Source organism: Onychostruthus taczanowskii, unplaced genomic scaffold (assembly GCF_017590055.1).
Source record: "Onychostruthus taczanowskii isolate IOZ18803 unplaced genomic scaffold, ASM1759005v1 scaffold64, whole genome shotgun sequence".
NCBI lineage: Eukaryota > Metazoa > Chordata > Aves > Passeriformes > Passeridae > Onychostruthus > Onychostruthus taczanowskii.
The window spans coordinates 5,045,185-5,071,149 of NW_024504122.1; the positions used below are offsets into that span (position 1 = coordinate 5,045,185).

Below are 25,965 nucleotides of genomic sequence, written 5' to 3' on the forward strand. Positions count from 1 at the left end.
ATAGTATGAATCTGCAGTGCTGTACACCTTTTAATTGTGCCTGGTGTTAAATGTTCTGAAACATTGTGAAAATGCCTAGATTGATATGCCTTCTGAAAGGAATGAGATGTTTAGAGAGAAATGATAGTTGCTGTTTCAGCCCTTCTGCCTAATCTGGTTTTGGCATCTCATAACTGAACATAATGGGAAGAAAGCTCATTAATGTGGCCTGCATTCTGAACAGTATGGTGCATCAGGTGTAACACACAGTTTGACCTCTGCCTACAGGGGTTCCATGCGGATTGGGAAGGATTTTATCCTGTTCACAAAGAAAGATAACACCATGACTTGCCTCCTCTTATCACGGACGTTCCATGAGGAAGAAGGCATTGACGAGGTTTGCATGTGCTTCTTATAATGAACTAGTATAGTGAATGCTGCCTCATCTGAACTTGCCCAGCTCTCACAGAAAAGTCTGTGTCAGGGCTGTTTGTGACTCTTGTGGGACCAGTGTAAGGTTTTCTTTTGGCATTATGCTGTAGGGCTTCTGCAAAGTCAACAATTTTTTTCTCCTTTTTGTTATAATTCTAATTCAGAAGTCTCTCTAGAGCAGAGCAAGTTTGAAGGGCTTATTTCAGTCACTTAAAGGTGTGCTTATGCTAAGTTCAGCAGGACATGCCCAGACATCTTGCATTTTCCTTTTCCCACAAAATTTGAGTTTGAAATGTATTTAATTTTACTGTGATGATTTGATTTTGTGTAGAGAATTAAAAGTGTTTAATGGAAAAGTGAAGTTGCTACCCATGGGTCATTAACTGCAGGTGTGTTTTCTTACAGATATTTTTGATTTTTAATAAAAAGTCAGTGTAGTTCAACCTGTGAAAAACGTGCATATTTTAATAGATAACTCAGGCATTATTATTCCAGGAAGGGTTGATAATTTAAATTTGCACTGGGATGGTATCTCAGAAAATATCTTGTAGTATGAGGGAAGGATTGAAGGGACCTGTGCAGAGAAGCTGGGGAGGGGCAGTGCATGCTGGTAGCCAGCCCATGACTGAAGCAGGTTGGGAGGAGTAAAGTAAGTCTAATTCCCACAGCAGCTCTGGTTACTTTTTTGGCTTGACCACAATTCTAGAATAGAATTTGTGTCCTTGATGTGCAGCTGTAGTTTATAATTCTGTCTATATTTTTACTGTAAATGGGAGAAATCACCTTGCTAGCATCCTTTAAAAAAATCAAAGACGGAGATCAGGATAAATATGAGTGAAGGATATCTGAGTTCAAGAGAGGAATTAAGCCAGAGTGGTTTTTTTAGTATTATGAAAGTTGCTACATGAGAAGGGCAAAAAAAGCCAGTACTAATGTGACTTGGGAATGGTTCACTCTGAGACTGGTATTTTAAGAAGGCAACTCAGGGGCTGGCAGAGAGGATCTGTGAGCATTTGACAGACATGCAAACTACTGAAGAGCTGGAAAGGGCTCTCGTGGTGACTTAGGGGGCTGTCAGGAGGTCATTGGACCATGACCTGCAGGAGGGCCTGACTGGAGTGGGAGAGACTGAGTCACTCTCAATACAATGGGATTTGCAGGTCATCGTTCCCCTACCCACCTGGAACGCACGGAGCCGTGAACCCGTGACGGACAACATGGAGAAATTCGCTATTGAGACGGAGCTCATTTACAAGTATTCCCCTTTCAAATCAGAACGGGAGGTGATGGACCAGTTCAATAAGATACGTGGTGAGAAAGGTACATGTGGATGGTGCAGGTCACAAGTGAGGTATTTGGGGTTTGGTTGGGATTCACCTGGTTGACTTGTTATTTGCTCAGGCACCCTGGTGATCATCTTTAACCTCAAACTAATGGATAATGGAGAGCCCGAGCTGGATGTGACTTCTGACCCTCAAGATATTCAGATGGCAGAAACACCCCCAGAGGGAACGTAAGTGTGACTGGTGTAACAGGCCCTGATCAAATTTGGTGTAGGGTTTGGCTATATACTGTGTGCATGGGATTTTTTTAAGATTCTCTTTTTGTAGTGAATTAGAGAATTTAGAAGATCTATAGTTTGTTCTTAAGCAGTTTGGGGTTCATGTGTGTGTCAGCCCATGGGTGTTGTGGCTGTGTTTGGGGTGAATGCCTGCAATGGCTGATCTCAGCTTAGCCATTAGCAGAAGACTCAATGTCCTTTAGGCACCATAAAAAAGGAGCCTTAAGCTTTATGTTTAATTTTCTATACCTATCAAAGATGTTTTCATCAGAATGAGAGCTGGTTGTGAGTCAGTGCTGCTCCCAAATGGCTGTTCAGTTTTGTGGCAAAACATGAGGTGCTGCGCAGGTCAGCCTCTGTGGGTGGATAGTATGGAAGGCAGGTGGGGTGTATCATCACATCTATCAGGGAGCAGGGAGCACTTCTTCCTGCAGAGGGGCAAGAAGGATGTGCTCAGAGGGCAGCTGGAAGAGCACAGGCTCCTGTTTAGAAAGAGCTGAGTGTTTGCTGAGTTGATCACCTGTAGCGTGAAAACAAAAAACTGAGCTGAAATTAGCCAAATGCTTAATTAAGTCCCAGAGCCCCGTGGGCACACCTAGCAAGCTTTACCTTTTTGATGAGATTACATGCTTTCTCCCTGCAGTACTTGAATTTTCCATAGGAAGTTTTAGACCCTGTAAAGCAGCTCTGTGTATTAGAGTGATGTTACTGAGCAAATTCCTTGGGGCCCTCCAGGGGATCTCAGCATCTTTAATGCCTGCTTGTAAGGCAAGCATGATTTCCACTCATCACTGCCTCTTCTTTCTGATGTTGTGGTACCATGTGTGTCAGTGAGTAGTGCAGGTTCTGTGTCAGCGTGCCACTGACTCACTGAAGGGTGGATACGCTCTGGTAGGTGGGCATACTTTTGGTGTTAAATAGTCCAGTTTATAGATTTGGCCATTATTATCCAGATGTATTCAAACTCCCTCTTCAGGTTGCAGTAACATGAGTATCAGTGTCTTGTAGCAGTAGTTATGATGTACAGCTCAACAAAGAGTCTGGAGAAGACATAGGTAGAAAAAAACATTAAAGAAAAGCTTTACTTAATGTAGCTTCATGGTAATTAAAACAGAGAGACCTTTTCTTTCACCTGTCTGTTTCGCTAAGGGTATCTCTTGGGCATATTCTGAAGTAGATGGCTCTCTTGCAGCAAGCCGGAGCGCCGCTCCTTCCGTGCCTATGCTGCTGTGCTTTACATTGATCCCAGGATGAGGATCTTCATCAATGGACACAAAGTACAAACCAAGCGACTCTCATGCTGCCTCTACAAGCCAAGGTAAGTGTTGGATCCAAGATCTGCGGTGTGTGGGACCATTTGGAGTTAGAGAAAAGATGTAGTGTTTTGCTCTCCAGGTGTATCATGCACAATTCCATTCCTAACCCTAACGCCATGGAATCAGACCATAAGAGAATGGCGTGTGCTGCTGACATCATGGGAAGAGTGGAAAATCAAATGCCTTTGAAAATTGCATTAGTCATTGGTGCAATTTGGCTCCCTTTCAGAGCAAACAAAGAAATTAAGATCCTGGTTGTATGAAATGCCATATTCACACAAAACTGTTCAGTAACTGTGTTGTTGTTTTTGAGCAGAAGAAGGAAATACATATGGTGGGTGTTAGGATTATTTCCAAAAAGAAGCTACACTGAGTGCTTTGAAACAGTTGCTTTTATATGTAGCTAATCCAGGTTTGAATAGAGATTGAGAAAAAGCTTTCCCTATATTCCTTTTAGATTTCCTTAAACAAAAAATGTGACAGTGAGCTGGGGTGTGCTGTCAGTTTGCTGAACAGAGACTGGAAAAGGTTACTGGGATGGGATGGGAAAGGGAAACCTGTATTTCAGTCTACTTGAGGCAGACTCTCCCTGGGGTGTGCTGTCAGTTTGCTGAACAGAGACTGGAAAAGGTTACTGGGATGGGATGGGAAAGGGAAACCTGTATTTCAGTCTACTTGAGGCAGACTCTCCTGCATTCTAGATACCCTGGCAAAATTTATTTGAATCAAATAGTAGTAATTTTGTAGAGTATTTGTGGTTTTTTTTGGTATAGCATTTTGGGCTCACTCTCAGCCTACTAGGCACTGTTAGTAGCCACAGGCCAATGTCACACCATTGACAGTGCCTGAAGAGCCTGGCTGGTTTTTAACTTAGGCTTCCTCAGCTCCTTACATGAGACTGTGTGAAATGGTATCAGAAACCTGACCAAAATAAAAGAATGTTACACCCACTGCTCCTCATGCTGGCCAGGCCAGTTGTTCCCCTGTGGAAGGCAGGGAACTTGCCACTGTAAATCCTGATTTACTGGGTAGAGAATCTCTGGATTTCTGTATTTTTGACTATGTTTTATCTACATATGAGAGCCTTGTGCTGTAGTCCATCAAAAGTACTAGGGAGAGAAACCAGGGGAGGACACAGATTTTTATATCATCGGAGACATGCTTCTTGTGAGACTCATAGATAGGATGCCATCATTGTGGGTGATGCTGCCTAGCATCATGACAATATTGTCCCAGATCCTAGGTGTCCCAGGTCACCCCAGATGTTCGTCTACCTCAGTGTCTTCTTCAAGTGGTCAGTAGTCTATTCTAAGGAGCCCCAAGCTGATGTGTGCTGGTGCCAAGTGTATCTCACAGATCTGCTTGTGCCACATCTGAGCAGACTCCTGTAGATCTGCTTATAGTGATAGGCCAGTACAAATTCCTGAACATTGTAAAGACATCTACATTTAAAATCCCCATTCCTGCAACAGAGCAGTAAAGACTTCAAGGCCTTCCTGCAGAGCACAGTGTAAATCTTCTCAGTCTTGTGGCAATTATTGTGGCTTTACTGGGCCTCTCTGGAGAGTGTCCAGACTGCTCCCTTCTGGCTGGACTTCCCAATGCTGGCTTTGGGCTCTAGAAGCTGTGTGGGCCATCAGGACAAGCCATCAAAGCCTTTACTGTGGGTTCTAAGAGCCAGCACTGCTCTTGGGGTAGATGCCATGCTGTGCCCTTGGCAGGTTGAGGAAGCTGTCTTTTTCCTCAGGAGGGCTCAAATCTGCTTTGGGTGTCTCTTTCTAAAGAGAAAACCAGTAAATCAGTCAATTCTGAAAGTGGTTACTTTGCTTTTACTGCCATAGCTGTAGGGCTTTTTTACATTTTTCTCCCTGAACCTGCTGAAAAGGGTCACTTATGCCCTCACTTTCCCTTTAGAGCTGAAGCCAGAGCTCACCATCCTCATTTATCTACTAGGCTTTGAGTGCTCTGCAGGTTAATACTGGGTTAATCCCTTGCATTTGTGCCAGCACTGTTTTGTGTGTGAGTGCATGGGGGAAGGAACCTCCATTATGGTGCTCCTTTGGGGTCAGCTGATGTAGCAGCGATGCTCAGCTTTTTAGCATTGGCTGTGTTTCTGGCCCAGTAGCCTGGGCCAGGTAAATGCTGAACCTTCCTGGTCAAGCAAAGGGATGGGGAACAGACAGTGGAGGTGATGCTGCTTATAGCCTGAGTAGCTGGTGTGCTTGTCTGGGATGTCTGAAGGGCTCTTCTCTTTCAGAGGGGGCTCCTTCCTGCTGTCAGTCAGGTTGTCTTTATCTCTGAGGGAAAAGCCTGTGCAGTGGCTTGTCTGCAGGTTCTGGTGTGTTGGTGTTAGAGGACAATGTATGGAAATCCACTGTGGATTTAGGGTATGTAAGTGCCTTTACTGAAAAAAAGGTTTTGCAGCCCTTGCACTGTTTCTCAGGAATAACAGTGCATCACCTGAGCAGGACACTAATTTTTTGTTTGTCACCACCCATGTTTCTGTGGGAGAGGCTTCCCCTCATCTTTCTGGAGCTGATAACATCATGGTGGCAGGGGCTGGCTGGTTTTGTGCGGATCCTTCACCAGCCTTTGTGGTTGTGTTACCACATTCCCAGCTTCCCTGGGAGTGGCCTGTGTCTCCTGAAGGATTGCTTCCATCTCTTCCCCAGTACCTGTTGGAGCTTGTTTAGCAATATGGGCTGTGCAGGTAGAAATAGCCAGGCCACATGCAAGGCTTGTGCTTCCATGAGGACACTCCAAGGCAGTTGGAATGAGAGTCTTGAAGATCATGATGGTTCACGGTGCCATCGTCTAGGACACCCAACAGTTGCTTACAGTGCTCCCTACAGCAAAGGAGTGCTGTCCCTACGGTCCCCTCAAGTGCTGCCCTGCCTGCTGAGCTGGGCATGGGGGGATAATTCAGCTTCACCTGCTTCTCTGTCTTTTTATTTTTGCTTTAGAAGTCAGGCAGGTGTGGGTGAAGTAATGTAGTTATGCCAACATGTTGAAAGCAGCCTGGCTTTCAGAGTGTGCTGTCTCCCGGCCCCAGATAGCTTTCATCAACCTTACATAGGTTAGAGATGACGCCACCAAAATCCTGACTCTTTAGCTCCTGACATGATGAAATCACCAACTGTGATTGCTGGAAGTCTTAGCACCCACCTGTTTTTTCCCCAGGGAGGAAATCCTTACAAATAGCAGAAGATGAGTTTAGCAAAATGTATTTCCGGGAACTGTGCTTGTGGTATTAATTTTTTAGATTTGGGAGCAAGGGATTCCTATTGGTAAGACTATGTCTGATGTCAGTACCGTGTGTGCTCACCCACAGAAACAAAAGTAAATAAAGCTTTTCATAAGTACAAGGTTGTTTCTCATGAATCCTGACAGTTTGTCTGCCATTTGGGGGGAATTTTGTCGGTCATTAGGATCTAAGTGCGATTCCAATCAGTTGGTCAGTCAAGTGTTACATCCCCATGTGTTTTTGCCTCTCTGTAAAACCAGCATTTTTAATGGCTTTTGCTTTAGCTAAATACTGGAAAAGTTAATCCCATCTATTTGGGATGGGATTTTCCTCTTGGTATATCCAAAACCTCATGTCTTAAGATGATCTGAGTTCCTGCAGGCTCTGCTTGTCCTAGGTGTCATCTTTCCTTGTGACGTGCTTGGAGGTGATACACATTCATGAGCTTCTGCCTCACAAACACTAATCTCTCACTCTGCAGCAGTCAGTGAATTTGGATCTGTGTTTGGCATGTTAGCATACAGGGAAGGTGAAACAAGCTGCTCCATCTCCAGCACAATTTACAAGGTTGTGAGTCATATACAAAACATACAGAAGTGTTCTGAAACTTGAAGTTCTGGTCAAATTGTTGTTCTGCTTTGAGATAGCCCAGTGTGAGATGGACCTGTCAGACTGCACCTGTGGACAGCTGTTTAGAGGAAAGGTTATTTAGCTGTGGTAGGAGGGTTTTGAGAAGCTTTCCATATATATTCACTCCTCCTTTTTACTTCTGAAGAAATTATTTCTCTAAGTCTTGAGATTTGCTACAAGAATTTGGATATATTTCACCCCCACTTGTTAATGCAGGAGAAGAGAGGATATTGTGGTTGGATCTACTACTAAAACATCTCTGACTTGAAAAGATTTTGCTTAGCTTCATCCAAAAATGCCCAGTTGATGACATGTAAACCTCCTCCATTTATTGAATCTGTTGGGAGGAGTAGAGTAGCATGTGGGGACCTTGTTCTCTCATGCAGTGATGAAATTTTGGTTTGACCTTATTGCTGAGTTTGCTAATTGATTAATTTTGATCATCACAGGATGTACAAATACACTTCAAACCGTTTCAAGACCCGTGCAGAGCAAGAGGTGAAGAAAGCAGAGCACATGGCGAGGATAGGTAAGTCGTCAGGGTGTGCATTCATCCGTTGTTAAGGGGAGGACTAAACCCTTGATTGGTGTGACCTGGTTGGCTGCCTCTGGGTCCACTGGAATTGCTCAGGAACTGAATTATTGCAGCAACTGCAGATGACACAGACTTATGTTCATGCAATGGAAGGAATGTACATTGTTCCCAGAGACCATTTCATCTGAGTAGCAGATGTACGGGATAACCCTTGGAGTCCCAGCCGTTTGCCCCCACTCCAGCAGAAGCCTGGCTGAGCCCTGTCATCCTGCAGTTCTTCTCTCACCTTTAAGATATTATGAGCTTTTGGTTGTGTTTTCATTCAGCACCTTTCCTGTTAAGGCAGTTAAAAAAGTAGATTTTTATTCTGTCACTTAATGTAAAGGGATTGGTCTGGATGTACAAGGGAGCCCTGGTTTGTTTGTTTTTAACTGTTCCAGGCATACCTTTTGCCCATCTAATCTTCCTTCCTGTTAAGTCCTGTAATCATCAGGGAAAACTTAGTTTGTCGTAATTAGATATTCAGCATATAGCAATCACACAAGCATATAAATACAGCATTAAACTGTATTATAACTGCATTAGATCTCCAGAAATTTAACACAAAAAGCAGCATCCCTCCCTAACCCTTGATGCAAAAATACCGTAGTGAAGGAAGAATCTTGGAAGTTGTAAGTGATTTATGACCTGTATCTTCTGATAGGTTTCATAAATCAACTACATAAATCACTTGGAGGCACGTGTCCTCTCTCCCTGTATCAGAGCTGCTTTAGGCATGTCTGTGTGTGGCTGCAGGTCATATATACAGGGATGGTGCTGCATTCAGCCTGTACAGCGTAACAGAGAGCAGTGTGATTGTGACCTTGCCCCAGAGAAAAGGAGCAGAGTGAAATGCTGTGAATTGCCATGCTCTCTGTTCTTCCTTTAGGAAGTACAGCCTGGCAAGATAGACTTGGTAAGATGAAGCTTAAGCAGATTTTATTGTGTGCCTCAATTCTCATAGGCGAATTTATTTTTACATTGAGTCCTATAGCTAGGGCAGGTCTTGAGCACACACTCCCATTGCTTTTCAAGAAGATGCAAAGAGCAGGATTTAGAGAAGCTTCTTCCCTGAAGCAGTCTGTGAGGCTTTCATGATACTTAGTAGTGGAGTTTAGTGTATGGCACTGAAAAATGGTGTCCATTGTTGTCCCAGTGCTGAGAACAGGTCCCAATGGCCCTAAAATGACACACATTTCCATCACCAAACGAGCCTGGTGCCTTTGGGTGTGCAGGGATCACTGAACCTGCAGTGTGCCCAGGGGGCCAAGATGGCCAATGACATCCTGGCCTGTGCTAGAAATAGTGTGGCCAGTAGGACCAGGGAAGTGATTCTTCCCCCTCCTGCCTAGTACTCAGCACTGGTGAGGCCAGCCCTCAAGTACTGTGTCCAGTTCTGGGCCCCTTATTTCAAGAAGGACATTGCGGTGTTAAGAGTGAGTCCAGAGAAGGGCAACGGAGCTGATGAAGCGTCTGGAGTGCGTGTCCTGTGAGAAGAGCTGGGGTGGTTTAGCTTAGAGAGAAGGAGGCTCAGGTAAAACTACCTGAAAGGAGGCTGTAGCCAGGTGGGGGTAGGTCTCTGCTCCCAGGCAAGTAGTCACAGGATGAGAAGACATAGTCTGAAGGTGCGCCAAGAGAACTTTAAGTTGGACATTAGGATTAATTTCTTCACAGAAGGGATCATTAGATATTGGAATGGACTGCCCAGGAAGGTGGTGGAGTCACCATCCCTGGAGGTGTTTAAGGAAGGACTGGATGTGGCACTTAGTGCTGTGGTCCAGTTGACATGGTGGTGTTGGTTACAGGTTGCACTCCATGATCTCAGAGGTCTTTTCCAACCTAATTGTTTCTGTGATTCTGTGAACTGGCCCAGTGCTTTTGGTGTGCAGGGATCACCAAACCAGCCCAGTGCTTCAGGGAGTGCAGGGATCGCTGAATGAGCCTGGTGCCTCTGTAGGAAAGAGGGTGCTGAGCAAAGGGCTTAGGACACTGTGGTGAAAACTCCCAGCTGACCTCAGACTGTTCCTGCAAGATTGGAGCACACATGTAGCCTCACATGGAGCCTCCAGGACTAAAACACACTCAGGGTATTATCCTCTGAGGCCTACATCTCATTGCTTTACTTGTAGAAAAATAGATTTAATCTACAGCACCAAGCTTTCTTGTTCTCCTGCTGGTAGAAATGATTACCTTCTCATGGTCTCCAGTACTCCAGAGGGAGCATCACCCAGGAATGATTTGCAGTTTGCTCTTTTAAACCCAGGAGTACATTGTGACAAATGGTGCGTCTCAGCTGAGCAAACAGCAGTTCCAGAATGCCAGATATCTGCCTACAAGGAATGTGTTGGCACCAGTCAGACTGAGAGGTTCCTGAGTCTCTGGAAGTAGCTTATGAGCTTGTGGAATCAAAACTGGATAACCAAAAACTAGCTGGGTGGGGAAGATGTATGAGCAGCAGTGACTATTGGTGGCATGGCTTTAGCATATCTAAAAAGAGCTATGGCTCAGGAGTGAAGACATACGTATATTTAAGATGAGGAAAAGCCACTTTTCATTCCCCAGGAACTAACTTCCTGCCTCATGCAATAAGCTTCCTAAGTGAGTGGGTGGACCTAGGAGAAAAGCACCATTCCTGGGCAAGGTGGCTGTGAAAGACCATCACCTGCTTTTTGTGTTCTTCTGAACTGAGACTGAGTACTGCACTGAGGCACCTTGGCATTGCTATTGCCTCTCTTCTGGAAATCCCCTTCCAAAGTTGGGAAGGCAAACAAATGGAAGGGGTGAGGAGTCATGCAGGTGTCAAGTCCTGGAAGCTAACAGCTCTGTGCTGCTCTAGGTATTATTTCAGATTATTTTGGTGTGTCCAGTGACGTGCTTGGCAGTGCCATGGGTACACCATGCCTGTTGTACCCTGGGAGGATGTGAATATGGGTTCCAGTTGCTGCGTGCTCACTATCCTGCATAGGACACGCATCTTTATGCCTTGGGGCCTCAGCCCTGTAACTGTATCGGTCCCTGTCAGCTGTCTCAGTTGTCACTGCATTAGTGGAGCAGGTTTGACCTGTGCCCTTCTGGGTTACGACTGTGTTCTTTCCATTAGCCACAAATATGTTTAGCCCACCAGCAACTTCCCTACAAGCTCTGATTGAAGTGGACCAAGTGCTTTAAGCAGCCTCCAGCCTCCTGTTGGCTTGATTTAGCCAGACTGTCTCTTGATGATGGCTAGTCACACAGCACAGTCCTTGGTAAGCAGCTGTGAACCCCAGAGCATGCTGCTGTGGGAATGAGGCAAAAAAAACTCCAACGGGACAATGCGTAGAAAGGAAAAGAGATTTGTGTTGTAGTCGTCTGAGTGAACTGACTGGCTACAGACTCCAGTTTCCTTCTGGCTGGCAACTGAGTGCTGCTTTTTGGAGAGGTACTGGTAATCCCTAGGAGCCAATTGCTATCCTGTCATCTTCTTGCTTACCTCATCCTATGTAAATCTTAGGCAAGGTCGTTCCTCCACTGGTGTGTTTCCTTGTTTCGAGTGTCTCACAGCCACAGTTTATCTCCCTATGAGGAGAACAGGGAGGGAAATGGCTTCTGGGTGTGCTGTAACCATGCTGCTGCACCCCCACTTGTGGGGGTGCAGGCATTGTTTGCCATGGCGTGAGCTACGCCATCCCTCAGCATGCACCCTTTGTATTGCCAAATTACAGAATCACAGGATGACTTGTATTGGAAGGGATCTTAAAGCTCATTTTGTCTGAAGTCTCCCTGAAGCCTTCTCCAGGCTGAACACTCCCAGCTCTCCCAGCCTGTCTCCAGAGCAGAGGTGCTGCAGCACTTGGAGCATCTCCGTGGCCTCCTCTAGATGCTCTCCAGCAGCTCCAGGTCCTTCCTGTGCTGGGCCCCAGGGCTGGGGCAACTCTGCAAGTGGGGTCTCACCTGGACGGGGCACAGGGGCAGAATCTCCCCTTCCCCTGCTGCACATGCTGTAGGATCAGCCCAGGTCATGGAAAGTATCTGGGGGCCAAAGCAAACAGCTGGAAAAGGTCCAACTCTCATGCACCAGCACCCCCAATTCCTTCTTACTCAGGAGTCCTCTCAGTCCATAATATCCTTGCAGAAAATGAGGTTTATTGAAAGAATCTTAAGTAATACAAGGGTGGTATGTGCCTATTGTCAGCATTCCTGTTTGCCTGGGAGAGAGGCAAAAAGGGGAGTTCCTTTTACATGGTAGGTTTCTTGCATGCGAGGATCACATGCAGGGTAGGTTTTCTGAATGCTGGGTCCTATGTAACGTGTAGCACAGATTTGTCTTTTTTCCAGGCAAAATTTAGCAATTATTAGAGATAAAAGCATTTCTGAGAGTAGTCCTTTCCCTTAATCTTTGCAAGAAAATTACCTCTTTGGAACTCCTTTTCAAGCCTGAACTTAGTCTTGGTTTTGTGAGAACCTTTCTCTGAATCACATTACCAAGCAGAGCAGGCAGGGCCACAGGGAATCCTTAGACTTTCCAGTTCCTTGTGGTCTTCCTCACAGATCCTTCCTTCAAATGTGCTTTTGCACAGTTTATCCCTGCTATTGTGCCAGTGTTGATTGTGACCTCTGAGCATGTTTAAGATGCCATGTCAGTGGGATCCTGTCATGTAAGGTTTGATTTTTGTACATTTTTGTGTTTCCTTTGTAACTTTGTACACATCAGTGCAGCAAAGGCTCTCTGGAGTTGCTCTCTTTGGGTGAATGCCTGACGATGCCTGTCTGTGCCAAACGGCTGACAGCATCCTTGTCCCTGTATGTTTCAGCGGAAGAGAAAGCTCGTGAGGCGGAGAGCAAAGCCCGTGCCCTCGAGTTACGCCTCGGAGGGGATCTCACGCGGGAGTCCAGGGTGAGCCTTGTGTTTTTGGCAGCATGTTGTGTTTTGGGCACCAAGGGATGTTTGGAGCACTGGCGGTGGAGTGATGCTAACTGGGCAGCAGCCCATGGCAGCATGTCGTGTGCTGGTTAAGCAGGTGGTGGCTACAGTCAGCAGTGAACTTCCAGCAACATTTAGGCATCTCCATGGCTTCATCACCACTGGATGTGTTTCACCATCTTCACATGGTGTGCAGCCCAAGTGAGAAGTGTGCTGGCATTCCCCTGCCTACACACCCAATATATCCTGCATGGGAAGGTGACCTCCAGATTCCAGGTGCTGTTTGCTGACAGCCTCTGTTGCAAGTGGCCCAGGGAACAGAACTAGAGCTACGGGCTTTTTGGCTGTTCCCTGCTGCCTGTGCAGCTGTCTCTGTGGCATTTGGGCAGGGGCTTTTGGAGAGGGCTTCTTTGCTTCCTTCCAGTGGGACTGTGGCTTTGAGGGGCAAGGCTGAGCCCTGGAGCCAGGAGTTGGGAGGAGGGCTGGCAGGGACACCAGAAAGGTCAGCAAGTAACACCAGTTTAAAATCACTGAGGTTCCTATTGGTATGTAATGGAAACAATAGTATCCAAGTGCCCTGGATGTTTCCTTGTGCTCCAGTGGCACTGTTTTCAATTTCCTTAATCCTGTTTTTACATGTAGACATTTTCCTCCAAGCAGCTGTGTAGCTGCTTAAACAACCTAGCATAAGTTTGCCCTACATGTGGAGCCACACTGGTTGTCACTGTCTACCAGTTGTGACTTCTTTACATTTAAAACATTTCTCAGCTCTTCCTGAAAGAGCAGAAAATCATAAATTGAGTGAATTTTATGAATTTCCCAGCTTGACTATGCAATGCCTGTTTGCAGGTGACATTGCGTCAGGTCCAGAACTCGGCCATCACCATGCGGCGGGAGGCTGACGTCAAGAAAAGGATTAAGGATGCAAAGCAGCGGTGAGTGCAGGGGCTTCCAAACTCTGGAGTGCCTAGGTTGTTTGCTCCAGGTGCTCATATAGCTCTCCTGTTTTGCATGTAATTTCTGTTCACCTCAAAGCTTAAATATCCATGGGCGTCTTCTATGCCTGGGCTGTTAAATTGAGCAGCTGGGGCACTATTCTGGTTACCTCTCTGTGTCCCTGCATTCGTCACTGGTGATCAGAAGCAGTTCAGAGGATTATGCTTTTCCACAGCATTGTACTTCATTCAGAAAACAAAAATCCTGAAAGATGTGTATAATAGGACGGCTTCTGTACTAAGCAATCCCTGTTGTCTTTTGGAAAATTCTTGAGTTACAGAGGATGTCCTAGGACAGTTTTTTGCTGTTTCCCTGATGCTGGGTGCATCAATGAAAGAACTGCTTTCTGGTTTACAAAAGCTGTGTAAGATCAGGTTGGATCTGAATCCAGACAATAGGACAGCTTCTAAATTTCTAGTAAGTAAATCCCTGACTTTTGATCCACCACTTCATTTTCCATGGTTTAGATGATAATTTTACTTCCTGTCCTCTCTGATAAAAATGAGGAGATGTCCTTTTTGTTTTGTAGATGAGCACATGCTATTTCTTGAAGTATAAGGCTCTACATTCTTTTCCAGAAGTTAGTAAAAGAAAATTAATCCCTGAGATGGGTGTTTTGCCACACTTGCTCATGCTCTTGAATCATGGTTTTCTACCTCAGTGAGCTGAGACCAAAGGGTCACATTCCAGCCCAGCAGTTGACAGTGTTCAAAACCCCACTTGGCAAAGGTTGAGATTTGAAATTACTGAAAGCTGCTATTTCAGGTGTTTTCCTAGGAATGTACTACAGTCACCTGTTTTAAATGAAGTTGTGTCACAGGGTACCATTGCATCTGTGTGAGGGATGATGGCCTTAAACAAAAAATTAGTAGGAATTTTATTTAATTTTGGTATTTATTTTGAAAAGTTTCACCAGTAAGACAGACTCAGATCTCATATCTGCAGGTGATCATTGTGTAGGGTTCATGCATGCATGGTTCAGGTCTTCCTAATATTTTATATTAGTAGACAGTCAACAGAACATTTTAAAGAATTCCACTATCTTCAGCTAACCATTTAAGCAGAAGTCAAATTCTTCATGAAGATAAGGTACATAACTGCAAAGGACTTGATGGGGGCAGGTGGGGAATATATAGCAGGTCAAAATTGAGAGGGGTGCGCAGGACCATGGTATAGGCTCTGCCTTGCAGTAGTTTGGACCTCATATTTGAGGATACCTTCATCCTGAGGCTGAGAATCCTTATGAAAAATCCTCAGCATGGGTATCAGGGAAGCTGTGGAACCTGATTAATTTAGTATGTTGAAGAGCAGGACTTGTTTGTGAGACACAGGGAGTTTGATTTATGGCACAAAGAGATGAAAATCTCAAGGCCTTTGGCCTTAATGGAGATAGAATTCTTGGTAACCAAAGATTCAGATTGAGAAATCCATATGGACTCACAAACATACTCGAGGCCAACTTTTGTTGGAGTCATCTGCTGCATAGATAAAGGAGAAATCCTGAAAATTGGTATCCTGACATTCCAGAAAAAAAGCTCTGCTTGGGCTGTATGTTGTATCTTCCAGCTTTGAACTTAAGGAGCAGCCTTGTGAAATTTGGCATTAGGAGAACTTTCTAGGATCAGAATATCAAGACTGTAGTTTTGTATTGAAATCTGAATTTCCATGCTTTATCTAGAAAGGGACATATAGCTGGAAAATACAAACAAAAATAGCATGGGACAGGACCAGTCTGGATACAACAGCGCTCTCATAAAACTAATTCACTGAATAAAAACATCTGAAGTAAAAACCAGAATCTGTTCTGATGGAGAAAACATATTCAAATGAAAAAATATCTGTCCAGCCTAAATTAGTATTTGTATTGCAGAGTTTTTGTATTGTGTTCATATTCAGTTGTAATGCTCTTTCAGCAAATATTTTGTATTTTTCAGAGGTAGCAGTTTAATGCTCAAGGGTGCTGGATTTCCATGTCCTCTCTCTCTAAATCAGCAAATAGTATGCTTTATTTCCAGCATCCCTAGAGGCTCTGTTTTGTCTCCTACAGGGCACTGAAGGAGCCCAAGGAGCTGAATTTTATCTTTGGGGTGAACATTGAGCAGCGCGAGCTGGATGGCATGTTCATTTATAACTGCAGTCGGCTGATCAAGATGTATGAGAAGGTGGGCCCACAGCTGGAGGGTGGCATGTGAGTCCTGCAGATTTTTCTGCAACCTTTGCTTAAGCTTGACACATTTCTATATCTAACTTAGGCTGTGCAATGACCATGTTTTGCATTAATCATTCTTCATGAGCCTGAGGCCTGCTCATTTTGTCAGCCTTCAGTTTGCATTCTGACAAATAAGTTATATTTAATACTGCCTCATATTTCCCTGTTTTCTTGATAGAGAGTTCTTTGCACAAATTTTAGTCATCCCTGCAGCAGTATGAAGTGCTTGGCATTTGGTGCTGATGAGTGCTGGTAGTACTAGTGCCTCATTCTAGAGACTAGCAAAATAGGTCTTGACAGCAAGTACAAATATTTGAGCCCATCTTACATTTTGCATGACAGTTCAGGTTGCCAGCCTATCAGTTTAATCTGTGTTCCTCTGTGTCACTCTGTGTCCCTCTTCCAGGGCATGTGGAGGAGTGGTAGGCGTGGTGGATGTGCCCTATTTGGTTCTGGAGCCAACCCATAATAAACAAGACTTTGCTGATGCCAAGGAGTATCGACACTTGCTGAAGGCCATGGGAGAGCATTTGGCTCAGTATTGGAAGGATGTTGCAATAGGTAATGAAGCTTCACAATTACCAGGGTCTGGAAGGAGAAATTTGGGTGGCTCGTCGTCAGCCAAAAGTGCAGATGTTGATTTTGTGATAATGGCTCCATATTGAGCAGGATGTGGTTTGTTTTCCAGCCCAGAGAGGTATCATCAAGTTCTGGGATGAATTTGGTTATTTATCAGCAAACTGGAACCAGCCTCCATCTAGTGAACTGCGCTACAAGCGCAGGAGAGCCATGGAGATCCCCACCACAATTCAGTGCGGTGCGTCTGATCCAGCTGCTTCTCTCTGGGGAATGGGAGGGACACTCCTGGCTGCAGATGAGGACAGTTAAATGCATAGGAGATTTGGGATGGACTATCATTAGCCCTTCCTAGGGCCTGTCTTCTCTGCAGTTTGCCTTTGTCTGCACTCAGTGGTATTCTGTGACATCCTGGCATAAGGCTCTTTCCTTCACAGTTCACTAACTGATCTTCACAACTGATCTTCTGACAGAGCAGGGCAGGTATGGCCAGTAGCAGTGTTGAGAGCAGGCTTAGTAATGTCATATGAACTGGAACTCACCAAAGGCACTCATTCCAGCACCAGAATAAGATCTGAAACGTCCTCGCAGGCAATGGGAAGTGGCCAAGTAGTTTGTACCCTGATGCACTGGCCAGCTCTGTGTCAGCACAGAGGGAGCCTTCTACAGTTACCTTGGAATTCAATGCAAGTTCTCTTCTGTTCACATCTAAACAGCTCTGGCTAAGCCCTTGGTAGAGTAATGGGAAGCTCCACACTATCACTTTGTCACCTGGTAGAGGGTCACCAAACTCCCTTATTTTCTCCCTGGGACTTGAGGATGTGGTTGTAGGAAGGAATGTGAGGCCATTCTTGTGGAATTATTTGTTAGGCTCTTCTGCCTTGATGGTTGTCTCAGTCTTTTCAAGGTTCTTCTGAAGGAGGAGGGGCTTTGCTCTCCTTCTTGTCTTCCCTTGTTGCTATCCTTCCAGAGCCTGATTTAAGGACATTTGGATTTTCATGGCAGAACTTGATTTTGTGAAGCTGTTGGTTTCCTGGTAGGCTAGCAATACTCTGGAAGACAAATTTGTGTTCCTGGTTCATCAAAATTTTAATAGAATTTTTTTAAAGTGGATATGTCTGTGATTTGTGTTACTTTGGTATAATTGAGAGACAGTCTGGCTGCTGGGCTGAGCTATGATGTCTGGACTGGCTGTTCAATTCATTTTTTATATGTCATAGTTGCGGCAGGAGTGTGAGGTCCTCTGGTGTTGGTTGGTGCCAGGCTTCATTGCATTTGAGGGTTTGTCTTTGAGGGTTTCATTCAAGCATTTTGTGAGCACAAAGAAATAATTGACTCAATATATTCTGTGACTGTCTCACTTGTTTTTGGCCACTTACTGTTGTTGGTGTGGTCCTTGGGCATTAAACGGGCTATGGGAAAAAATGATATGTCTCAGGCTGTGTATTTCTAACTTGCAAAGTGTGTGTCTGACAGATGTCTGTCTGAAGTGGCGGACTCTCCCGTTCCAGCTGAGCTCAGTGGAGAAGAACTACCCTGATAGCTGGGTGTGCTCCATGAACCCTGATCCTGAACAAGACAGGTAAGAATCAGTTCATATTAAGACTTTTCTGCAAGGTGCTTTATCTGTACATTTGGAGCTTTTTCCTGGTCGTCTATTCTTTGAAAACAGTTGGAGGCATTCTGTACCTTTAGGTTGTACTCACAGTCTGTGAAAATGCAGCAATGGCAATTGTATAGGGACCTGAATGCTGAGTGGGCGTTTGCAATGTGCAAATTGCAGAGGACATCCTCAGCAAGTGACAGGTGACACCAAACTGGGAGGAGCAGCTGACAAACCAGGCAGTCACAGATCCCTCCAGAGGGACCTGCAGGTTGCAGAAATGAGCCAGTGGAAACCTATCCTGACATTCAACTAGGAAAATGCAAAGTCCTGTCCTTAGAGAGGACAGCCCCAGCACTGGTGTGTGCTGTCCATCCCAGAGCTGATCAGGCTCAGGGCATTCTCATCAATGTATAGAAACATATAAAGGCAGGCTGCAAAGAGGACAGAGCCTGGCTCTTCCCAGTGGTGCCCAGTGGCAGGACCAGACACCAGGAGCACAAACTGGAATGCTGGAGCATCCCTCTGCACATCAGAAACACTTTTTTCCCTGTGAGGGTGACCAAATCTTGGCCCAGGTTTCTCCATCCTTGGAGATATTCCAGGATATGGTCCTAGGCTCCTGGTGCTGGGTGGCCCTGCCTGAGCAGGGTGGAACCAGGTAGACCCCAGATAGCTGCCTCTAGCCTATCAACCAAGTGATATGGTGAAATTTGAATAATTGGTTGTTTTTCTGCACTGACACCAGAAATACTATTATAGGTTTAGATTATATTAATTTTGCCATGGGCAGGATAGATCCCCAGGGGGATTGGGATCTTTGCACTTGCCCAAGTCCTTTCTGCCTAGAGACACCCACAGTTTCACCTACACCCCTATACCCATCTCCTTCAGCTGGGAGACTCACCCATGTCTCTAGTGATCAGCTCCTGTAGGTCACCCTTAGACATCCCCTCCCCTGCCCCCAGGTAACCTTCTGGTTAGCTTCTCTGGCCTGACATTCCTGTGGCTCATGTTCATTCACTTGCCTGTAGTCACAGCAGCTGGTGGCACTTAGGCACATGAGTCACTGGGACCGATGGTCCCGCTCCAGCTGCTGGCACTTGCACCCCAGTACACAGGTACGCATGCGGAACAGAGGCCCTCATCTAGGAAAGGGGGAGACACGGAGGTTAGTACACAGAGGTGTACTGACCAGCCAAAGGTTTATATGCCTGCCTCTTGTTGTAGTGTTTTTTTCCCATATTTGTTCTTCCCAAATAATCTCAGTCCTTTACTTGCTTTTGGTTCCTCGTGTTGGTCCAAAAGATGTTTCAGAGGGTTGCCCCCATTGACCAGACACCGGGGCTGAGGCAGCCGTAGGACAGTCTTGGCAGGACCCCAAAAGGGGTTTCTGTTCCTCTGAAAAGATTTGCATTCCACAATTCCCAAAAAGTCCAGTTCACATCCCCTGAGCTGCCTTTGGACCTCTGGGCTTGTGGAAATGGACCCTAGATGGGCTGGTAGCTTCTGGGATGGCAATTCCTGGGATGGCCTGAGGGTAGCCATGGAAGGGTGTTATTCAGGTCTCCTCACCTGCCATTATATTTGTGCACTTCTGTCTGCAGATGGGGTCTTTATTGTATCACCTACCAGGAACTTGATTTACTGATGAAAGAATTTAGATTTTTTTATTTGCAATACCTTGAAAATTGGGGGTGGGTGGCTGCTTTTCATGTGAGAACATGTTGAGGTGTTGTTTGGAGTGGGTCCCAGTACCTCTGCAGTGTATGCTGTACCATCCTACATCCCCCATGCAGGAAGCTGAGAAAGGGCAGGTGGGACACTTGGCACTGGTGAGCCAAACTTCTGGTCATTTTAGCTTTGAAAGGGATCTCAGGAGTCTTACTCTGGGAGAATAAATAACTCCAGGACATTTTTTGATTAAGTAGGCTTACATGTGCTTTCCAGCAGTGAGTGCAGTTGCGTCCTTTACGTGGAGCAGAAGTTTCACCAGCACTCCTCTGGCTTTTGGCTGGGGCAAATTCCAGGTGCTGCACTGTTGGATCCTTGTGCAGAGTTTGGATGCCTTCTTATCTGTGTCCTGACCATTACAGATATTTGTAGTGTCTGAAGGATGACAGGATTTGAGAAGCACATGGGTGGCATCCTCAGGTTTGTGTACTGTGAGGCTCTGTGCAGGGTCTCATCCAGCCAAATTGGAAATGAAGCAATGTCAGAGCAATGTCGGGTGTTGAGACACTCCTGGCATCAGAGGTCATATGGTAGTTTTGGCTGCCTCGGCACAGTGTCTACTATTGGCACTGAGCTGTTCTCTGCCCTTCTGCTTTGTCCACCTACACTTCAGTGGCTGCTCGTGGTGTGGTGTTCCTGATCATGGGAGCTGAATGCACTTCTCAGTGTGTGTCATGGGAAGCAGTTACTCCCTCCAGTGCCACTGTCTGTGTTGATGTCAGCACCAGGTGCCACCATCGCTCACTTTATTACAGAGAAGGCAGTGTCCCTGTTTCACACTGTGAAGTAACGTCAGGCTTGCTTGCCTCAATTTTCCTATCGGATATCCAGTTGGATCCCAAATGTCATTTGAATGGGTGGCTGAAGCACCAGCCAAAGATGTGTGTGTCTCAGAGCTCCCTGAGCACTGTCAGAGTCTTGGTTTTAGTCCATTCTGACTACCAAGATAAAATACATTTGTTCAGATTTGCTCCCTCCAGTGATGCAGTCTCTGGGTTTGGATGCCATGAGTAGTCTGAATTTTTCTTTACACAGAGCTCAAAGTGCTTTTGTTCTTTACTGTGCTGTAAGACACAGCTTGGCAATGCTTCCAGCCTTGCCATGAGCTGGAAGATGCATTTCTGTGCTGAGAAACCTGTTTAAGGTGCCACTTGTTCAACTTTATCTTTGGGAACGGCAGGTTTCATGTCAGGTAGTCATTTTGCAGTGATGATACACACTTCCTTAGCCAAGGAAGTAACCATGAAAAGTGCATCAGCAGGGAAGAGGCTGATGGAGGAACTGCTGCTTGTGCTCCTTCTCACTCACAAAACTGATCAGAGTGTATCTGGTAGATAGAGATCTTGATAGAATCATCTGTCCCCAGCTTCTTGGAGCTTTGAGCGTTCTACAGTGAGAGCAGGGTTCTCCCTTTACTAGTAAGACTCACATCTGCAGGTTACCAGCTTGGTTCCAGTGCAGAGTGAGATCTGCTGGATCTCTTGGGTTGTAAAAGGGCTGTCTGTTGCTTTTCTGTCTCAAATCATTCTTCCATGACTTTACCCCAGCATCGCTGATCCTTGTCTGCCTTGTCACTCTGTTTGGTGACAGGAGATGGGCCTGGGCTCAGTCCCCTCTTCCTCCTCTGGCAGTGCTCCTGAGGGCCAGCTGCTCATCCAGCACATCCAAGGTGATGCCAGTCCATTTGAGAGAGTACTTCCTACCTCTATTTTCCTTCTCTCTCAAGGACTCTTCCAGAATTCTGCACCTGAGAGGACCTGGAAGAGTAGGATACTCACCACTGTTGTAGGCCATGGGCTGAACAGCCACAGGAAAGCAAAGGACAAAGGAAATAGCTACAGGATATTGTAAAGGACACTGCCTGGCCTTGAGTGGCAAGGCGGAAGGCATCTGAGACTGGAAGGCTTGTGGTAACATCTTAGCCATGGGTTTCTGGTACTGTGCTTTCCTTTATGAAGGGAGAGAAGTCTGTAGAAAGAAGAACTGATATGAATAAATAAGCTGATAGGAAGGAAAATCGCTGAAAAAGTCTGGAGTACAGATGCAGTACAGAAGCTGTCACAACTGTCACAGTTCCTGGGCTCTGAATTGGTGATTTCCGCGTAAATGCCTTTTTATTAGCAACTATGCTTTTGATCCTTAATTCATATATCTTTTCCAAGATGAAAACCACTGCTTTTGAGATTGTGACTACTGCAGAAAGGCAAGTGGCTCTCCTGCTGCATTTGGAATGGGATGTTGGGATAATCCTGTGTGAGATGATACAGGTTCTGCTGTCCTTGCTGAGGTTGTCTTGCCTTCCCTCCGTGCTAGATGTGAGGCTGCAGAGCAGAAGCAGAAGGTACCACTGGGAACTCTAAAAAAAGACTTGAAATCAAATGAGGAAAAGCAGAAACAACTGACAGAGAAAATCCGCCAGCAGCAGAAAAAGCTGGAAGCTCTGCAGGTGAGTCTGGAGGTCTCCAGCTAAGCAGAGCAAGTGTGATGGACTTCTGTGTGCAAAGGGCTGCTGCTGAGTCTGAAACCATCTATGCGCCTTCATGGGGCTGGGGCTATTGTGATAACAGAAATTTACCATCTCAGCTTGCATTTAATTTTCTGTTGGGAAAATGGAAATGACAGCTGAAGGGATGTCTTTTGAAGGACACAAAACACACCATATAATTGTTGGGTTTAGCCTGGAAAACTGCTGGGATGGGTTCAGGCAGCCCCTGGCAGCTTGTAAACATGACCTTTCTGATTTGTTTTTTTTTCTTGTTGTTGTTTTGTTTGGTTGTGTTTTTGTTTTTGTTGTTTTTTTTTTTTTTTTTTTTTTTTTTTTTTTTTTTTTTTTTTTTTTTTTTGTGGTTTTGTTTGGTTGGTTGGTTTTTTGTTTGTTTTTTGTTTTGTTGGTTTTTTTTTTTTGTAGAAAACCACTCCAATTCTATCTCAAGCTGACTTAACGAGACTGCCTCTGGAAGTGACTACACGGCCTTCAAGGGAGGTAAATTGGATCCTGCTGTAGCCTTTTTACTCTTTTATGCTTCCTTAGCTGTTCTGAACAGCAGTTCCCCACTCTTGTACACTTCTTCTCTCTCTACCCTCCTTTGTTTCAGCACACCCGAACTCAGCGCCCACGATCTCCTCCTTTGCCTGATGTAATCAAGAATGCTCCCAGCAGGCCACCAGGATCTTCACCTCCTCACAAGTCCTGCACTCACCTGAAAAAGAGCTCTTTAGATCGTCCAAATACCAGCTCCCCCAAGCTAGCCAGCAGGCTCTTCAAGGAGGAGGCCAGCACTTCCAGGACACACCATCACACTGTGACAGCTGGGAAGTCCAACAGCACTTTAAAAACTCTTGCCAAACCAGGTACAAGCATGAAGTCGCGCTCTGGCCAACAGAGCCCCAAAAGCTCACGTGAGACACCCAATCCAAAAGCAGCCAAGGTGCCAGCAGTAAGGAAATCTGCCTCTGGCAGATGTTTACAGGTAAGAATCAATGGGATGAAACCCCTCAGCTCTTCACCCACTGTCTTGTAAGCCTATCTGTTCTGTATTGTGATCTGTGCACTGTGGGCACTGCACAGGACAAAAGAACTTTACTCTTGGGTTAGGGTGCCATTTATACCCCTTGAGAAGACTGGTCTCATCTCTTTCCTGTTAGACCAGATTGTTTCTCCAGGAAAAAAATGTGTGGAGTGGTGGGGTGAGTGAGTGTTTGCATGATGATGTAGCACCTCTAAAATCTTCAAGAAAAGCTCATTAACTACCAAATTAAATAGTGGATGTTGGTTTTTTAAATTTTTTTTTGGGGGGGGGGTATTTGTTTTTTTAACTTGGCTGCAAGAAGGTTTTGGTTGGAAGCAGGCTGGAATTAATAGCTTGTTTGCTTCCTTCAGGCCTCCAGCACTCGAAAGAGGGCCTTGAACATCCCAGAGGATGGCTCTGAGGAGGAGGGTGAGCCCAAAAAGGAGAGGACAAAACGAGGAAAATTTTTGGCAGTGAAAGAGGAGAAGGATTCCAATGAGGTGGTGGTAGAGGTAAGAGTGTGCTGGTTTCCCCAGCAAAAGGTACTTGTCAGGTGTTTATAATCTTGATGGGAGGTGACTAATGTGAGCTCTCTCTGCTCCCAGCTCACAGACAGTGCTGGAGAGGAGGAGTTGTTGGAACTGAAGAAAGCACAGAAAGGTAAGAAATGAGCCTTTGGGCTGCCGCCAGTATCTGACGTAGAAAAGAACTGTAGTACCAGTCAACTGTATGATTTCATTAATGAGATTTTAAAATAAAAAATAGCGTAGATTTGAATTCCAAACCCCAAGATTACTCTGACTTGCATGAAAAATTTTGGTTGAGAACCCTTTGATTAGACCAGTGGCAATTGTGGCACGGATAGGTCTGTGATCGATGGTTGTGTCATGTTGTCAGGGGTGGGGCTGGGCTGCAGAGTGTACCTGTTGCCATGTTCACCCATCCTGAGTGGATCATGCAGCCATGTCAGCTGGAAAATGCTCAGGACTGTATCGAGATCTGCTGCACTGCTGTGAGAGAAGAGTGACTGGGAGAGCCCAGGAAAGGTAATAGCTGGGGTGGTACTGCACCATCTGCCAGAGCAGGGCATCTTTTCAGCATGCTTCCAGGGAGCTGTCTGGAAAGTGGCCCACTAGGGACATGTGGTAAATTTTCCTAGACCCATCAAGAGACTGTAAAGCCAATGTCAAACAGCTTGGAGTACAGGAGAAATCTCCCTTCTGGAATTGCCAGCTCATTTCCATGCATCTTCATGTTTCTCAGCAGGAGCTGACCTGTGTGCCCATTGTGTTTTGATGGTGTGTGTACTGTTTGAGGGCATTGTCACAGGCGTGCTCCGTGCTGAGGTGCCTGAATCTCTAGAGTTCCTGTGGAATGTGCTTTCCAGCAGCTGAATGTTTACAAACACCTTTGCTTCCCTCTCACAGATAAGGGGCTGCACGTGGAAGTGCGTGTGAACAAGGAATGGTTCACAGGGCGTGTCACAGCAGTGGAAAGGGTCAGGCATGCAATCCGGTGGAAGGTGAAGTTTGATTATGTACCTACAGACACCACACCAAGGGATCGCTGGTAACTATCTTGAGCTACTGAATTTTGGAGGCTTGGGGTTGTTTTTGGGAGGAAGGGCCTGTTTTATTGCCATAAATACTGAAGACAAATATGCTGCTGTCATGTCAGGAAACACGTGAGGTCAGGACTGTCCAGGGCTTCATAAGGAATGGGCATGACAGACTCCATCAGTCTGTCATTCTGATGCCAGCCCTGGAGGCAGCTGTTGTGTATGTAGAGGTCTGTGTGACACTTAGGTACAGGTTCTGCTGAAACTGTTAACTGTGTTTCAGGTATGTCCAATGTAAAAAAAGATTCCTGACATTCCCTTAATTCCCTTTTTCTCAGGGTAGAGAAGGGCAGTGAGGATGTAAGGCTTATGAAGCCTCCCTCTCCTGACTACCAGGCTCCAGACACACAGCAGGAAGAGGAGGTGGTCATGGCTGAACCTTCTACCTCAGATTGCATCAGAATCGAGCCTGACACCACTGGTCCCAGCAGCAGCCAAGAAACAGTTGACTTACTAGTCCAGATCCTTCGGTGGGTTCACTGCAAATCTTGTGAGCTCTGCAGTCTGATTGCTTCAGTCTGTTAAACTCCCAGCTCTGGCTTTGCCTTTTGTTTTCCTGCATAGGAATTGTTTGCGATACTTCTTGCCTCCAAGTTTTCCAATCTCCAAGAATGAGCTGAGTTCCATGAGCTCAGAAGGGTTGTTGGCATTTCCCCTGGTGAGTTCAGTACTTCTAGAAAAGTAAGTTTATGTGTTTTCCCCACACATACTCCATTCTTGTGGCAAATGTGCATCTTGATAATGCAGGAGCGCACTCTTGAAAAAATAATTTGGATCCTTGGCAGACTAACATAGCTGAGGAAAAGAATGAGAGCTCTGAGAGATGCCTTGGGTCTTGTAAGAGTTGTCTGAGGATTTTTTAAATTACCATGCAAGTGTGTGGGAATGCTGTTGTCTGCTACTATCTTAAATTCTTAACCATTGTTGTTAAACTTCTAAAAAAGAGAGACCAGGTTACAGGCTTGTAGAAGCAGGAGGTAGACATATCTGCTTGTTTTGCTCCCAGCCTTATAACTTATCTGGAGACAATCTTATAAATAATAACAAATAATTATCCCCAGATTCACAGAATATTCTGAGTTGG

At 45.5% G+C, this 25,965-nt stretch overlaps 1 protein-coding gene across 7 annotated transcripts in view; it reads left to right on the forward strand.

Annotated features, from left to right (window-relative positions):
- The window catches only part of MORC2 (MORC family CW-type zinc finger 2), a 47,941-nt gene that overhangs the window by 18,596 nt on the left and 3,380 nt on the right, over positions 1–25,965 (forward strand). For 3 of the 7 annotated variants that reach the window (XM_041420270.1, XM_041420274.1, XM_041420273.1), the window contains 19 exons: positions 268–376; positions 1,572–1,731; positions 1,813–1,924; positions 3,165–3,290; positions 7,612–7,691; positions 12,527–12,609; positions 13,486–13,571; positions 15,680–15,820; positions 16,248–16,402; positions 16,530–16,658; positions 17,894–17,999; positions 22,068–22,200; positions 22,663–22,737; positions 22,850–23,224; positions 23,635–23,775; positions 23,869–23,923; positions 24,691–24,832; positions 25,160–25,351; positions 25,446–25,539. In XM_041420270.1, coding sequence (XP_041276204.1) covers positions 268–376; positions 1,572–1,731; positions 1,813–1,924; positions 3,165–3,290; positions 7,612–7,691; positions 12,527–12,609; positions 13,486–13,571; positions 15,680–15,820; positions 16,248–16,402; positions 16,530–16,658; positions 17,894–17,999; positions 22,068–22,200; positions 22,663–22,737; positions 22,850–23,224; positions 23,635–23,775; positions 23,869–23,923; positions 24,691–24,832; positions 25,160–25,351; positions 25,446–25,539 — 2,494 coding nt within the window. The other 4 variants (XR_005953828.1, XM_041420271.1, XM_041420275.1 and 1 more) reach the window with 4 other exon arrangements.